The sequence below is a fragment of the Oncorhynchus mykiss genome, chromosome 10, assembly GCF_013265735.2.
Source record: "Oncorhynchus mykiss isolate Arlee chromosome 10, USDA_OmykA_1.1, whole genome shotgun sequence".
Lineage (NCBI taxonomy): Eukaryota > Metazoa > Chordata > Actinopteri > Salmoniformes > Salmonidae > Oncorhynchus > Oncorhynchus mykiss.
In genome coordinates, this window is record NC_048574.1 from 47,202,668 (window position 1) to 47,219,484 (window position 16,817).

At 46.8% G+C, this 16,817-nt stretch overlaps 1 protein-coding gene across 4 annotated transcripts in view; it reads right to left on the reverse strand.

The window, feature by feature from the left end:
• Positions 1-573: 573 nt before the first annotated feature.
• LOC110534118 (nascent polypeptide-associated complex subunit alpha, muscle-specific form) overlaps positions 574-16,817 on the reverse strand; it is a 31,368-nt gene continuing 15,124 nt past the window's right edge. For all 4 annotated transcript variants that reach the window (XM_036990524.1, XM_036990526.1, XM_036990525.1 and 1 more), the window contains 4 exons: positions 16,571-16,609; positions 16,431-16,472; positions 13,735-14,413; positions 574-1,961 (listed from right to left, as the gene is read on the reverse strand). In XM_036990524.1, coding sequence (XP_036846419.1) covers positions 1,735-1,961; positions 13,735-14,413; positions 16,431-16,472; positions 16,571-16,609 — 987 coding nt within the window. In that variant the 3' untranslated portion in view covers positions 574-1,734. The remainder of the gene's footprint in view (positions 1,962-13,734; positions 14,414-16,430; positions 16,473-16,570; positions 16,610-16,817) is intronic.

Below are 16,817 nucleotides of genomic sequence, written 5' to 3' on the forward strand. Positions count from 1 at the left end.
ATGATCAACAGGGTGCTAAATGGCTTCTGTCGTGTCATCTGAAATGTATCCATAGCCTGTCAGACTGTGTATTAGGAACTGCTTCACTCACTCAATTCAATGGGCTTTATTGGCATGGGAATCATATGTTTACATTGCCAAAGCAAGTGAAATGGATAAACAAAAAAAAAGTGAAATAACTCTCCGTCGTTCTCCGTCTCTCGCACACACTCCCTCTTTTCCACGCGGGCTGGCACTGCATCTCCTCAGAGGTATAATGCTTTGCTTTGACTGGCAAGCAGGGGGCAGCCAAGAGAGGTTAAATGAGGGAATTGATGTTTTATATTAACTACCCAAATAGGGATCTGGGAGGGGAATCCTATAGGGAGTCCCCCCCCCCCCCCACCACTTTCACTCTGAATTTCACTCATGGAATCTAAAAGGAACCAAAGTTTACCGGGTGTACATTTCTGTGCCGCAAAATAAATCCTGTATATAAAGTGGATAAAGAGAGAGAATCATGCAGAAGGCACGCGCACACACACACACACGCACACCCCGCCTTGCCTCTTGGAAAATTCACATCACTAGCGCTTGGAGGGGTCAAACGATTTTATTGTTCCACTGTGGTTGCGCCACACAGGCCTGACATCACACACATAGATCAACACACACCTTGTGTGGGACAACACACAATCGATACACACAGACACAGAGATCATCACTCTCGCTCTCCGAATTAACATAGTAAAAAAGTTTTTCAAAAAACAAAAAAACCAAAGTGCAACCAATCAAAAATGAGATTGAGAAAAATAACAGACGGGTTAACCACAGCTAACAAGTATTATTTGGCAGCGACCGTGTGGCTTGCCAGTGTTCGGTCCACTGGGACACAGAGCAGAGGCGTTTGGCACTGTCATTGGTCAATCTCAGGTAGATAGCGCAAGGTGCTTGTTCGGGCCAGGTGGCAGTCGGGGGAGATGTGACAGTATACAAGCCGACTGTGCTACTCCCGGTGAGGAGCGCCGTAGACGAAGGAGGAACCCCCTCCCCTCACTCATCCGGCTTCATCCGTCCAGCCATACTGTACTCTTACCCATCTCCTTGGTCATGACAGGCGGGTATGATCAATGTGGCTCTGTCATTTGTCAGCACACGGAACAGCTCTCAACCACGAAAGCAAATGTACTGCGTCATTCAAGTTGACATTTGCCGTGATTTGTTGCAATCGCAAGAACCGGTTTATGACCTTGATAACATTGCACAAAGCTTTGTGACCGTACTGTGCGCCAAATGTAACAATAGAGTGGTATTTGTACATGACAAGATTTTTTAAAATAAAATTTTAAAAAGTATATCGACAGGTGAAGAATACATGGTATGATACGGTCAATAATACATTGAATATTAAAAAAGGCAAAAGCAGGAAACAAAGGAAGACGCTGTTCTACAATCAACACTTTTGGTTCACCTTTCCCCACAGAGAGAATTTACAGTACTGTACAATTTAAAATACTAAATAAAACTAACTATTAAAACATGGCACAGGTAAAAATGGCAAAAGCTCTATTCTCATTGCTTTGCTTTTAGAGTAAGAGCAATGGAATCAAAAGGTTTGGCTGTGTTCCTGAGAGCCTTGGGGCCTGCCGCCTTGCGTCCTTGTCCCCAGTTGCTGAGACACCCAGGCTGGGTGCCCAGCAGTGTTCAGTGGGGCCTGGGTGGGGTGTGGTGGGGGACAGCGGGTGGCCCTGTGGATTACCTGAGTGAGGGGCTGGCAACCAGGTGCAGGTGGTTGGGTTTGGTGGGGATGGGGGGTTTGCTCCCGCGGGGAGGAGGGATCTGTGCAGGGGGCGTGGGGCTCTTCACACAGAAGTTCTTCATCAGCTGAGCCACCCGACCACTCCGTGAACAGGTGTCTCCGACCCCCTCTGACATCACATCCTCAGACATGGCCCTGCGATAGGCTGCCATCACGCGGATATCTGGGAGAGAGACAGAGGCAGACATTAGATGAATGGTTAGAGGTGCCTTGCATCAGCGAACGGAGTTGAAGCTCACATTGGTTACGATGTCTTGGTCGGTTGTCGCACGTCCCCGTAACTGGGAATGCTAATTAAAAATAATTTAAAAAAGAGGTCTGTGAGCCTACCGGCATCACGGAACATTCTCCCTGATCCTGATTTTTCTCCCTGATTTTTCCCCCCTTTCTCCTGCTCGCCCTAGCCTTCTTCCTCTACCCTCCCGGACTCTTCCGTCCTGGGCTGTAGTAGGCCAGACTGGAGGTCATCTTCATATGAAGAGGAGCAGGGACACAGCTGGGTGTAGTTGGTGTGCGTGTGAGACAGAGAGGCACGACGTTTGGGAGGGGGTATAATTGAGGGACGGGAGCGGAGGAGGGCCACGGGGACAGAGGCGGAGAGCAGACAGACGCTGTTCAGACACCAGAAGGCTTGAGGAGCCGAGTATTTTTAAGCGCGGTCCCCAGGGGGGGGGACACAGATGTGTGAGCACACACACACACACACACACTTAAAAAACACACATAACCTTGGATCTTAACTTATCATCTTAAAGTGGGATTAAAATTGATTTAATGGTCATTTTCTCTCAACGACCTACACAAAATACTCTGTAATAAGAAAGTGGAAGATTTTTTTTTATTCATGATTAATTAAACACTAATATAGTTTGATTAGATAAGTACCCCGAGTCGATACATGTCGGAAACACCTTTGGCAGTGATTACAGCTGTGAGTCTTCTTGGGTTAGTTTAAGAGCTTTGCACGCCAAGTTCTTTCAAGGTGTTGAGGATCATGGCAAGACAGCAATTTTCAAGTCCTGCCATAGATTTTCAAGGACAATTAAGTCAAAACGGTCACTTGGCCACTCAGGAACTTTCACTATCTTAAATGGTAAGCAAATTGGCCTTGTGTTGTAGGCTATTGTCCTGCTGAAAGGTGAATTAATCTCCCAGTGTCTGATGGAAAGCAGACTGAACCAGGTTTTCCGCTAGGATTATGCCTGTGCTTAGCTCCAACCCGTTTCTTTTTTATCCTGAAATACTCCCGTCTTTGCCGCAGTCAAGCATACTTATAACATGATGCAGCCACCACCATGCTTGAAAATAAGGAGGCATTCATTCAGTCATGTGTTGTTGTTGGATTTGCCCCAAACATAAGGCTTTGCACTTAGGCCAAAAAGTGTATTCTACTGTCTTTCTTTTTTACTGAATTACTTTAGTGCCTTTTTGCATACAGGATGCATGTTTGGAATATTTGTATTCTGTATATTTGTTATTATTCTTTTCACTCTGTCATTTAGGTAATTATTGTGGGTCACTACAATGTTGATGCATCTTCAGTTCTCTTATTACAGCCAACTAATGGCCTCATGGTGACATTCTTGAGCGGTTTCCTTCCTGTCCTGCAGCTCAGTTCAGAAGGACAACTTTATCTTTGTTGTGTCTGGGTGGTTTAACACAGTCGTGGCAAAAAGTTTTGAGAATGACACAAATATTAATTTTCACAAAGTCTGCTGCCTCAGTTTGTATGATGGCAATTTGCATGTACTCCAGAATGTTATGAAGAGTGATCAGATGAATTGCAATTAATTGCAAAGTCCCTCTTTGCCATGCAAATGAACTGAATCGCCCCCAAAACATTTCCACTGCATTTCAGCCCTGCCACAAAACGACCAGCTGACATCATGTCAGTGATTCTCTCGTTAACACAGGTGTGAGTGTTGACGAGGACAAGGCTGGAGATCACTCTGTCATGCTGATCGAGTTCAAATAACAGACTGGAAGCTTCAAAAAGGAGGAGGGTGGTGCTTGGAATCCTTGTTCTTCCCCTGTCAACCATGGTTACCTGCAAGGAGAAACATGCAGTCATCATTGCTTTGCACAAAAAGGGCTTCACAGGCAAGGATATTGCTGCCAGTAAGATTGCACCTAAATCAACCATTTATCGGATCATAAAGAACTTCAAGGAGAGTGGTTTAACTGTTGTGAAGAAGGCTTCAGGGCGCCCAAGAAAGTCCAGCAAGCGCCAGAACCGTCTCCTAAAGTTGATTCAGCTGCAGGATCGGGGCACCACCAGTAAAGAGCTTGCTCAGAAATGGCAGAAGGCAGGTGTGAGTGCATCTGCACGCACAGTGAGGTGAAGAATTTTGGAGGATGGCCTGGTGTCAAGAAGGGCAGCAAAGAAGTCACTTCTCTCCAGGAAAAACATCAGGGACAGACTGATATTCTGCAAAAGAATATGTAATATGCAAAAGAATATGCACAGTTCAGACAGGGATTGGAATGCTGAGGACTGGGGTAAAGTCATTTTCTCTGATGAATCCCCTTTCCGATTGTTTGGGGCATTCGGAAAAAAGTTTGTCCGGAGAAGACAATGGGAGAGCTACCATCCGTCCTGTGTCATGCCAACAGTAAAGCATCCTGAGGCCATTCATGTGTGGGGTTGTTTCTCATTCAAGGGAGTGGGCTCACTCACAATTTTGCATAAGAACACAGCCATGAATAAAGAATGGTACCAACACATCCTCCGAGAGCAACTTCTCCCAACCATCCAGGAACAGTTTGGTGATGAACAATGCCTTTTCCAGCATGATGGAGCGCCTTGCCATAAGGCAAAAGTGATAACTAAGTGGCTCGTGGAACAAAACATCGATATTTTGGGTCCATGGCCAGGAAACTCCCCAGACCTTAATCCCATTGAGAACTTGTGGTCAAATCCTCAAGAGGCGGGTGGACAAACAAAACCCAACAAATTCTGACAAACTCCAAGCATTGATTATGCAAGAATGAGCTGCCATCAGTCAGGATGTGGCCCAGAAGTTAATTGACAGCATGTCAGGGCGGATTGCAATGGTCTTGAAAAAGAAGGGTCAACACTGCAAATATTGACTCTTTGCATCAACTTCATGTAATTGTCAACAAAAGCCTTAGACACTTATGAAATGCTTGTAATTATACTTCAGTATTCCATAGTAACATCTGACAAAAATATCTAAAGACACTGAAGCAGCAAACTTTGTGGAAATGAATATCCGTGTCATTCTCAAAACCTTTGGCCACAACTGTACATCATCCACAGCATCGTTATTAACCATGCTAAAAGATATATTCAAAATCTGATTTGGTATTGCTACCAATAACAGCCCTTCTTTTACAAGGCTTTTAAAAAGCACCCTGGTCCTTCTAGTTAAATCTGTGCTTAAACGTCAATACTTGACTGAGGGACCTTACATATGTTGTATGTATGGGGGACAGAGGAAGAGGTAGTCAAAGAAATTATGTCAACCCCTATTATTTCACACACAGTGAGTTCATATAACTCATGTGATTTGATAAGTCAAATTTAACTCCTGAACTGATTTAGGCTTGCCTAAACAAAAGGGGTGAATACTTACTGTATGCAATGACCATATTTGACTTATTTCATTTTTTATTCATTTGGAAAACGTGTATCATTCTTCCCATTATGGAGTATTTTGTGTAGATCAGTGATAAAAATGCAAACCATTTCAATCCCACTTTGTAACGCAGCAAAATGTGAGAGAGAAAAAATCCAAGGGGAGTGAACACTTCTGATACCAACTATACTCACACACACACGCACAAATACACACACCCTCCTGCTCACAGACTCAGTCACGCATGCACCCATCTCTGACTAACCGCATCACATTCGATTCAGACACCGAGGTCCTGTGTTTAGTATAGAGGGTGTGCGTAGCGGGTGTGTGTGCAGCCCAGGAGAGGCAGTCAGTTCTGTGGCCAAAGAAGCTTTAAAGCAAACCCTTGATAGCGGTGAGGCATGAAAGAGACAGGCCCAAACTATCTTTAAAGGTTTTACTTTTCTTTTGTTGTTTTTCTCCCTCTCTCCCTCCCCCCTTTCCCTGTAGCTCGGCCCCCCTGCCTCCACCATCCTCTCCCTTTTTCCCCTCCCTGCCTCTGTCCCCCTCCCGCCACCTTCCTCTCCCCCCTCCCTTCCTCTGCCGCCTGACCCGCGGTTCCTGTGTTAATGTCCTCTCGCCCGCACTGCGTGGGCCTGCCTCTGATTGTCTCGCTGTGTTGTGTGGTCACCACGGAAACCCTGGATAGGCTCCAGCGATCGAGGTTGGACACGCATGCAGGCACGCATACACACAAGCACAGAGTCGCACAGAGTCACACAGGCACAAGCACGCGCGGTCGGAGGCTTTTCGGTGCTTGGGTTTCGGTGTTGGTTCTGATAGGAATGCTAAACACAAGGAGTATGTGTGTGCCTGCACGTGCATGCGTATGAGAACGCAAGCGTGCAACGTATTCCTAACCATTACACGTGGGTACGGTGAGGGAATAGTAAGAAGAATTGTTGCTTTTTCTTAAAATGTATATATATATTTTTTTATCCCTCTGAGAAAACATCCATGTGAGGAAGATGATACCTCTAGAAACTAGACGCCAACCTAACCTGTCTTGGCAAAGAACGGCCCAAACCCACGCAGAACGTTCCACCAGAAACCAAAAAGCCAAACATCAAGCCGATAGACTCGCAGCTCTGTCAACACAAATGGAGCGGGGGAGAAAAAAAGCAGTCTGCTCCGCGGGTTACCTAACTGTGCAGCCGTTTGTAGGAAACCTTGGCAACACCTGATCACAGTTACATGAATTTCCTTCTGCTCCAAGTCACTGGTCAATATGATACACTGGCTGTCTGTCTGTGTCTTCAGACGGACCTTTGAGGCGGCTCCCGCTCTTCACACCTCGGCCCAGTCCCAGTCCCAGCCCCAGTCCCAGCCCCAATCCCAGTCCCAGTCCCAGTCCATACATGCAGTGGGGGAGAGTGTCACCCACCAGCACCAAAATAAAAGCAAGTCTAGCTCTTTAAATTACCCCCTCCTCTCTGGCACAGAGGGAGGAGGGGGAGGAAGGGGGGGCAGAAGTGGGGCAGAGGGCAGAATTCCGGAGAGGCACGTCTGTGCAGTGAGCCAGGCCGCGGGAGGGTCAGGGTTGGGAGGGGGAGGAGGAGGGGGCGGGGGGCCGGCACGGCGCTGTGTGGAGGCTGGGGGCCCTGTCACTTATCAGCTCCGGCCGAGCGTCGCCCCGGGCCAGAGTCGGGAAGCAGCGCTGGAATGTGTGTCCTTCTCTCTGAAGGTGAGGAGAGGAAAGGCAAGCCGAGGGAGAGAGCGAGGCACACACACACACACACACACACACACAGAGCGAGCCAGCAGCTGCAGGAGACTGATACACTCGCATGCACACATACTCACACGCACACTATCACCTACTCTCTACCCCAACCCCACCACCCTTGGGGTGCACGCACACCAACATTCATGGACATAGGTCAATATACACATTAACACACTCATATCTTATATACTCACACAAACATATTAAACCCCCAAATAAAACCTGTCAGAGGTAGTCATAAACATGAACAAACTCCCTCAAACTGTGTGTAAACACCAATAGACTTTCCCATACATAAAATATGGGTACCTACAAAAACAACACGTTCACACTCAAGCATGGCGGTCTCTTAACACTGTTTTGGTTACTACATGATTCCATGTGTGTTATTTCATAGTTTCGATGTCTTCACTATTGGATATGTTTATTTTTGAACCATTCCATTGTAGATTTTGCTTTATGTTTTGGATCATTGTCTTGTTGGAAGACAAATCTCCGTCCCAGTCTCAGGTCTTTTGCAGACTCCATCAGGTTTTCTTCCAGAATGGTCCTGTATTTGGCTCCATCCATCTTCCCATCAATTTTAACCATCTTCCCTGTCCCTGCTGAAGAAAAGCAGGCCCAAACCATGATGCTGCCACCACCATGTTTGACAGTGGGGATGGTGTGTTCAGGGTGATGAGCTGTGTTGCTTTTATGCCAAACATTACGTCTTGCATTGTTGCCAAAAAGTTCAATTTTGGTTTCATCTGACCAGAGCACCTTCTTCCACATGTTTGGTGTGTCTCCCAGGTGGCTTGTGGCAAACTTTAAACAACACTTTTTATGGATATCTTTAAGAAATGGCTTTCTTCTTGCCACTCTTCCATAAAGGCCAGATTTGTGCAATATACGACTGATTGTTGTCCTATGGACAGAGTCTCCCACCTCAGCTGTAGATCTCTGCAGTTCATCCAGAGTGATCATGGGCCTCTTGGCTGCATCTCTGATCAGTCTTCTCCTTGTATGAGCTGAAAGTTTAGAGGGACGGCCAGGTCTTGGTAGATTTGCAGTGGTCTGATACTCCTTCCATTTCAATATTATCGCTTGCACAGTGCTCCTTGGGATGTTTAAAGCTTGGGAAATCTTTTTGTATCCAAATCCGGCTTTAAACTTCTTCACAACAGTATCTCGGACCTGCCTGGTGTGTTCCTTGTTCTTCATGATGCTCTCTGCGCTTTTAACGGACCTCTGAGACTATCACAGTGCAGGTGCATTTATACGGAGACTTGATTACACACGGGTGGATTATATTTATCATCATTAGTAATTTAGGTCAACATTGGATCATTCAGAGATCCTCACTGAACTTCTGGAGAGAGTTTGCTGCACTGAAAGTAAAGGGGCTGAATAATTTTGCACGCCCAATTTTTCAGTTTTTGATTTGTTAAAAAAGTTTGAAATATCCAATAAATGTCGTTACACTTCATGATTGTGTCCCACTTGTTGTTGATTCTTCACAAAAAAATACAGTTTTATATCTTTATGTTTGAAGCCTGAAATGTGGCAAAAGGTCGCAAAGTTCAAGGGGGCCGAATACTTTTGCAAGGCACTATATATATATATATATGACAACAAATGTGCTTTTCTTTCAAAAACAAGGGCATTTCTAAGGGACCCCAAACTTTTGAACGGTACCCATACACACACTAAAAAGATGGCGCCGATCGAGATGGCAGCTTCGCTTCTAGTCCTTAGGAAACTGTGCAGTATTTTGTTTTTTAAAATATTATTTCTTACATTGTTAGCCCAGAAAGCCTTAAGTGTTATTACATACAGCCGGGAAGAACTATTGGATATCAGAGAGACGTCAACTTACCAGCACAACCAGCACTACGACCAGGAATACGACTTTCCCAAAGCGGATCCTTTGTCTGCACCTCCCAGGGCATTTGAACTGATTCCAGAGGCTGACCCAAAACAACACCGTCGGAGGAGAGGGTGCTGGAGCGGTCTTCTAGTGAGGCTTCGGATGCGTGCACAACACCCGCCGCTTCCAAGTATATTACCTCGCTAATGTCCGGTCCCTAGTTAACAAAGTCAACGAAATTAAGGTAAGATTTGCTTTCCAAAGAGATATCCGGGATTGTAGCATACTCTGTTTCACAGAGACATAGCTAGCTGGACACATCCCGTCGGAGTCCGTACAGCCAACGGGATTCAGTACATCGCACTGACAGGAACAAACATCTCTTTGGTAAGAAGAAGGGCAGGGGTGTACGTTTCAAGATTAACGACCCATTGTGTAATTGTAACAACATACAAGAACTCAAATTGTTTTATTCACCTGACCTAGAATTCCTCACAATCAAATGCCGACCGTATTATCTCCCAGGAGAACTCTCCTTGGTTATCGTCGCAGCCGTGTATATCCCCCCGCAAGTGGCTACCAAGACAGCCATCAAGGAACTTCACTGGACTTTACATAAATCGGAAACCATATATCCTGAGGCAGCATTTATTGTAGCTGGGGATTGTAACAAAGCTAATCTGAGAACAAGGCTAGCTAAATTCTATCAGCATATCGATTGCAGTACACGAGCGAGTAATGCTCGACCATTGCTACTCTAACTTCCGGAATGCATACAAGGCCCTCCCCCGCCCTCCTTTTGGCAAATCTGACCATGGCTCCATTTTGTTGCTCCCCTCCTATAGGCAGGAACTAAAACAGGAAGCGCCCGTTCTTAGGTCTATCCAACTCTGGTCTGACCAATCGGATTCCACGCTTCAAGATTGCTTCGATCACGTGGTCTGGGATAGCTTCAGACAATAACATTGACGTATACGCTGACTCAGTGAGCGAGTTTATAAGGAAGTGTATAGGAGATGTTGTACCAACTGTGACTATTAAAACCTTCCCTAACCAGAAACCATGGATTGATGGCAGCATTCAAGCAAAACTGAAAGCATGTACCATCGCATTTAATCCACGGCAAGGCGACTGGAAACATGGCCGAATACAAACAGTGTAGTTATTTAGTCCGTTAGGCAATCAAACAAGCATGCTTTGAGGACAATACAGTGCCACCAACACAGTCCGCTACCAAAGACTGTGGGCTCTCCTTCTCCGTGGCCGACGTGAGTAAAACATTTAAACGTGTTAACCCTCGCAAGGCTGCCGGCCCAGACGGCATCCCTAGCTGTGTCCTCGGAGCATGCGCAGACGGGCTGGTTGCTGTGTTTTACGGACATAATCAATCCCTTTACCAGTCTGCTGTCCCCACATGCTTCAAGATGGCCACCATTGTTCCTGTTCCCAAGAAAGCTAAGGTAACTGAACTAAATGACTATCACCCTGTAGCACTCACTTCTGTCATCATGAAGTGCTTTGAGAGACAAGTCAAGGATCATATCACCTCCACCCTACCTGACACCCAAGACCCACTGCAATTTGCTTACAGCCCCAATAGGTCCACAGACGACGCAATGACCATCACACTGCACACTGCCCTATAATTTCAGCATTAAACACCCTTGTACCCTCCAAACTCGTCATTAAGCTTGAGCCCCCGCCCTGTGTAACTGGGTCCTGGACTTCCTGACGGGCCGCCCCCAGGTTGTGAAGGTAGGAAAACACATTTCCACCCCGCTGATCCTCAACACTGGGGCCCCACAGGGGTGCGTTCTCAGCCCTCACCTGTACTCCCTGTTCACCCACGATTGCGTGGCCATGCACGCCTCCAACTCAATCATCAAGTTTGCAGATGACACTACAGTGGTAGGCTTGATTACCAACAACGACGAGACAGCCTACAGGGAATAGGTGAGGGCCTTCGGAGTGTGGTGTCAGGAAAATAACCTCTCACTCTCAATGTCAGCAAAACAAAAGAGATGATCGGGCGCACCCCCCTATCCACATCGACGGGACAGCAGTGGAGAAGGTGGAAAGTTTTAAGTTCCTCAGTGTATATTTCACCGACAAACTGAAGTCGTCCACGCGCACAGACAGTGTGGTGAAAAAGGAGCAACAGCACCTCTTCAACACTGAAAACCCTCACTAACTTTTACAGGTGCACAATTGAGAGCATCCTGTGGGGCTGTATCACTGTCTGGTACGGCAACTGCACCGTCCTCGACCGCAGGGCTCCCCAAAGGGTGGTGGGTTCTGCACAGCGCATCACCGGGGGCAAACTACTTGCCCTCCAGGACACCTACAACACTCAAAGTCGGGGCGGCAGGGTAGCCTAGTGGTTAGAGCATTGGGCTAGTAACCGGAAGGTTGCAAGTTCAAATCCCCGAGCTGACAAGGTACAAATCTGTCGTTCTGCCCCTGAACAGGCAGTTAACCCACTGTTCCTAGGCCGTCATTGAAAATAAGAATTTGTTCTTAACTGACTTGCCTGGTTAAAAAAAAAAAAAAGTCACAGGAAGGCAAAAAAGATCGTCAAGGACAATAACTACCCAAGCCACTGCCTGTTCACCCCGCTATCATCCAGAAGGCGAGGTCAGTACAACAGGTGCATCAAAGCTGGGACAGAGAGACTGAAAAAACGCTTCTATCTCAAGGCCATCAGATTGTTAAACAGCCATCACTAGCACAGAGAGGCGGCTGCCTACCTACAGACTTGATATCATTGGCCACTTTAATAAATGGAACACTAGTCACTTTAATAATGTTTACATATCTCACATGTATAAACTGTATACTGTTTCCTTCACGATCTATTGCATCTTAGCCGCTCTGTCACTGCTCATCCATATATTTTATATATTCTCATCCCATTCCTTCACTAGATTGTGTGTATTAGGTTTTTGTCGGGGAATTGTTAGATATAACCTGTTCGATACTGCTACACTGTCGGATCGAGAAGCATAAGCATTTCGTTACACTCCCAATAACATCTGCTATCCATGTGACCAATAAAATGTGATTTGACCCCCACACACACACACACACACACACACACACACACACACACACACACACACACACAGACAGAGATAGATAGATCGGACATGTATACAAAAAATATGTATAGATTTTTTTTAAACATCTGAAAATAAGTAACCCATTCAAATGACATACGACTTCGCCATCTTCACTTGAAATGTCTCAATATTGTGAAGAAACATGCAACCCATGAATATGTTCTGGTTGAATTACAGGTTCCACAGCCAGGACAAAGAAACACAGTTCTTCACCTCATTGTAAGGTTAGCACACATCCAGCAGGGGGAGACGGTAGACGGCAGACAGTTTTGTTCCGGCTGACTCTGTTAGAGGACTGGCTGCAGTGTGATCAGTGGTCCACTGGGTGGTGCTGGTCTAGCTCCCTCTCAGCCGGTGTCTGGTTTGTGAACTGGGTCACTTGTCTGTCGAGCTGGGATGTGGGCCGCTGATCAAAACCAACAGCCTATCCTGATCACCCAGAGGAACGCTGTCCAAACATTGCTAATTAGGCTGATAGTAAACTCACTCCTAATATTACACAGTCAGGGAAAGCTAGACAAGCTAAGATACTGAGGAATTCTACGGAATAGGGGAGACCAAAAAAAATACAAAATAAAAATTGCAACAAGACACAGAGACGCTGCCATAAAGCAATCAACTACAAGGGCAAAGCCAATAACTCACTATATGTGAGGCTCAGAGATACAAGAGACATCCATCTTCATACACTGATAAAAGTAATGTTCGTTAAGAGGGACTGTGGAAAACATTAGACAAACACACATAGTAAGAGAGCGAGTAGCCAATAGAGAGGCAGAGGAGGTGTGGGACCATGACACTGCTACCCCCCCCCCCCCCCCCCCTCCCAAAAGGCGGAGGCACTGGCCTGCTTTTAGTCTGCCAGTTTATACAGATTCCAGTGGGCTGAGGCAGCATTTGGCTAGGACGCTGGGCAAATAAATCCCCATCATCAAGCCTAACCAACACTGTAGGGGCCTACTGCAGAACCATGGTGTAACTGCCCATTATGAACACACACCAGGTAAAAGGGTTTCGATGTCAGACCATATTTGTCACATACACATAGGCAATTCTCTTCCCTGCCACGTGGGTGCTGTCTTTTTTTTGGAGGGTGGGAGGGGAGGGGGATACAACTTCATTACCAAAAGAGTTCAATAAAAATGTGTCCTGGTGTCTACATGCTTCCAGGCCCGAATCTGTTACTCCCACCATTCACAACAATCTCAATACATTCAACTTTGACCCTAGCTCAGTGTTAGAATGCTGTATCTGTGCCATTGGTGCTGTATAAAATGTTCTTCTTCTTCGGTGTTTGAAAAATGTATAAAGCTAATATTGGTAATTTACCGCCACCTGCACTGCTGGAGTCCTGAACCAAAATATTGTGTGTCATTCATTTATTGTGGCCACTATAATATAGCTTAAAGCCATTTACAAACCGTATAACCCAATTTGAAGAAGACAATGCTCTGGTCAATGGCTGATTGCTCTCAACCCATAGAAATCCCCACCCATTTGACTACTTTAAAATGGTAGAATCCCTTAATGGCAATGTCCATGCTAAAACTATACATCTCTATGGAGGGAACCCAATCTCTCATGCTGCTCTACTCTCTTACCTCGGCTGATGGGGGTCTCCTGGGGGTGGGGCTCAGCCGGCTCCTCGGGGTGGAGTCTGGTTGTGACGGACAGCGGGACGACGGTCGTCTTCTCCGGACCGTGTGGTTTGGTGGTGCTCTTCTCTAGAGCGTCTCTTATGGCCGTGCTGCTAGCCACAGGGGACGGAGCGATGGTCCTGTGGAAAGGGGACGGTGAATAGATGCTAGGGACAGGGGACGGAGTGGAGCTTGGGACAGGGGACGGTGAGACACTGGGGACAGGGGACGGAGTGGAGCTGGGGACAGGGGACGGTGTCACACTGGGAACAGGGGACGTTTTGACAGAGCTAGGGACTTGAGAGGGCGTGATGGTCTTCTCTGAAGCGCGCGCTTTGGCAGTGCTCTTCTCTAGAGCGTCTCGGATGGCATTTCTGCGGGGGACAGGAGACGGTGTGACAATGCCGGGGACCGGAGACACTGTTACGGTGCTGGGGAGAGGGGACGGTGTGACGGTAGGGACAGGGGATGGTGTGGAGCTGAGGACAGGGGATGGTGTGATGGTGAAGTTCTTGGGGACAGGGGACAGCGCGGTATCTAGCCTCGGGTTGGCAGTGCCAGCTCTTGAGTGAGGTCTGCAGGAAGAGAGGACTGGCTTCTCCTCTGGAGCATCGACCTCTAAATCCTGCTTCAACTCAGCTTGCTGGGGAAACAGGAAAGAACAGTCAGTGTCCGATTCATTCATACCATTTTATTTGCATATTCGGCAACCGTTCTACCTGAATCCAATGCCTTCAGGTTACTGAGAGGTTTGATGGCATGCTTCCATACACAGTAAGTATCCCCCAAAATAAAATGAAACATGGGGTGCAGACACCATGAGCTAAGCAGGCCTGGGCAACGACAGTCCTCGAGGTCCTGATTGGTGTCACAGTTTTGCCCCAGTCCCGGCTAACACACCTGACTCTAATAAATCAAATAATCATGATCTTCAGTTTAGAATGCAATTAGTTTAAAAATCAGGTGTGTTTGCTAGGGATGGAGAAGAAGTGTGACACCAAATCAGTCCCCCCCCCCCACAAACAACTATCAGCTCCAAATACCATTGCCGGAGATCATAGCCATTTGGATGGTAGTACAGTTCCATTTAACAACCTTAATTCTACATAACAACTAAATCTATGTTTTAACTCTCATACCTCTCATATTTAACAATAGGGTGGGGCTGTGCATTAGGACTTTGACATGGGTTGGCAGACACGTGCAGCGGTGTGTTTGGGAGGAGTCTTGTGTAAGGATGCATGAACGGAGTGATAGAGTTTTCTCCTGCGGTTCGGCTTGGCTGCGTGCAGTAGGAGACGAGATGGAAAGAGATCTCCCCTGCGCAAACCTCAGGAGACAATCCCATCCATCTGTGACTGAAACCCTCCCCTGTCTCTGGCGTTTTAATACCCTGATCAACCATCTGCTGCAGAGGAGACCAGAAACCAAGCTCCAGCGATTTTCGCTCCTCGTACACACACACATTTATTTTACCTTTATTTAACTAGGCAAGTAATTTAAGAACAAATTCTGATTTACAACGACGGCCGACACCGGCCAAACCCGGACGGCGCTGGGCCAATTGTGCGCCGCCCTATGGGACTCCCAATCACGGCCGGTTGTGATACAGCCTGCATGTGCGCACACACACGCACACACAAACAAAAAGAACACAAAACGAAACAATCACTCAGAAACACCCTTCATTCCACCCCACCCCAACCCAGTCCCATTGCAGCATGTGGTAGAGAGCAATGACATACATCCTGGAGGGCTGCTACAGTTCAGCTGCTCCCCCAGAGAGACAGAGAGAGACGTATGAGGGGTGAGGCGGCCAGACCAGGAGCAGCTGGAACAGAGAGAGAGACAGAGAGAGCTGGGAGAAAGAGGATCTGGAGAGAGGCTGAGAGTGAAGGGACAGCTGGCCTAACCTCCACACCCTGGAACGAGGGAAAGAGTGAGTGAGTGAGTGAGTGAGTGAGTGAGTGAGTGAGTGAGTGAGTGAGTGAGAGTGAGAGTGAGAGAGAAGGGGTGTGGGTGTCCAGAAGAGTCAGACGTGTTCAAGCCATATTTAAGGAGAGCCGAAGGGTGGATTAGTGAAATGCAAACCACACTTAGCCAGGATATTTGAGCAAGTGTTTTGAAATTCGAACCATCCATGTCTGTGTCATGGCTATTCGTGCTGAAACCTGCCACTACTAGCACCGCTGAGACAATGACACATGTGTTCTCAACCCCATACCCAGCCAGGAATACTAGGAGATTAAGGCCGTGCTTTCCCCTCTTTGTTTACATGACACTGATGACATCATCATCGTCGCTGTTCAGGGAAGTGACGATCAAATGGCTCGCCCTCCACAACCCAGGGAATAACCCAACCTCTTACTCTACAACCGTGCACAGCGTTATACACACCTAAACTCTGTGGTAAATGAACGTAGCATTTAAAAAATTACTACCAACAGAACAGGTGTATTAATAGTAGTCGTTTGATTCAAAAATAATATTAATACGGCGTCAAACTACTGAATCAAACTACTATTAACACACTGGTTTATCTTTAACGTCGCTGCATACCTACCTTTATCAAAGCATAAACAAAATGTCCTCAATGTGCATAATGGACCAACTCTGATTTACGGAAGCCAAACTCACAAACGTGTTTATGTGATGCTTACTTTGTCCAGTGCTGCAGGGGGCTGCTGCTCACCCACTGACACCTGTGGGTTGAACACACAAACACAGGCCTTACTACTGGGCAGCTCATAGCTTCTGAGCTGACGAACAAAGCAGTGATATGTGCAGTACATAACAATACCTGTAGAGGGGGCAATGTCCTCACTTCCTCAGTGTTCTCCTGTTGAAAAAGCAGGAAACAGGTCAGTTGGTATGACCGATTTAAAACGCACTTGACTTTCTCGGACGGGGACCTGCTATGGGCGTGCAACAGATGTATATAGTGTAAGCACACTGTAGGCCTGCACAAGGCCTATACATTTAGATTCATTTCTTTGTGCTTATCCGGGACCATTCTCCAAACATTTCCAACGTTCTGTTTGCGGTAC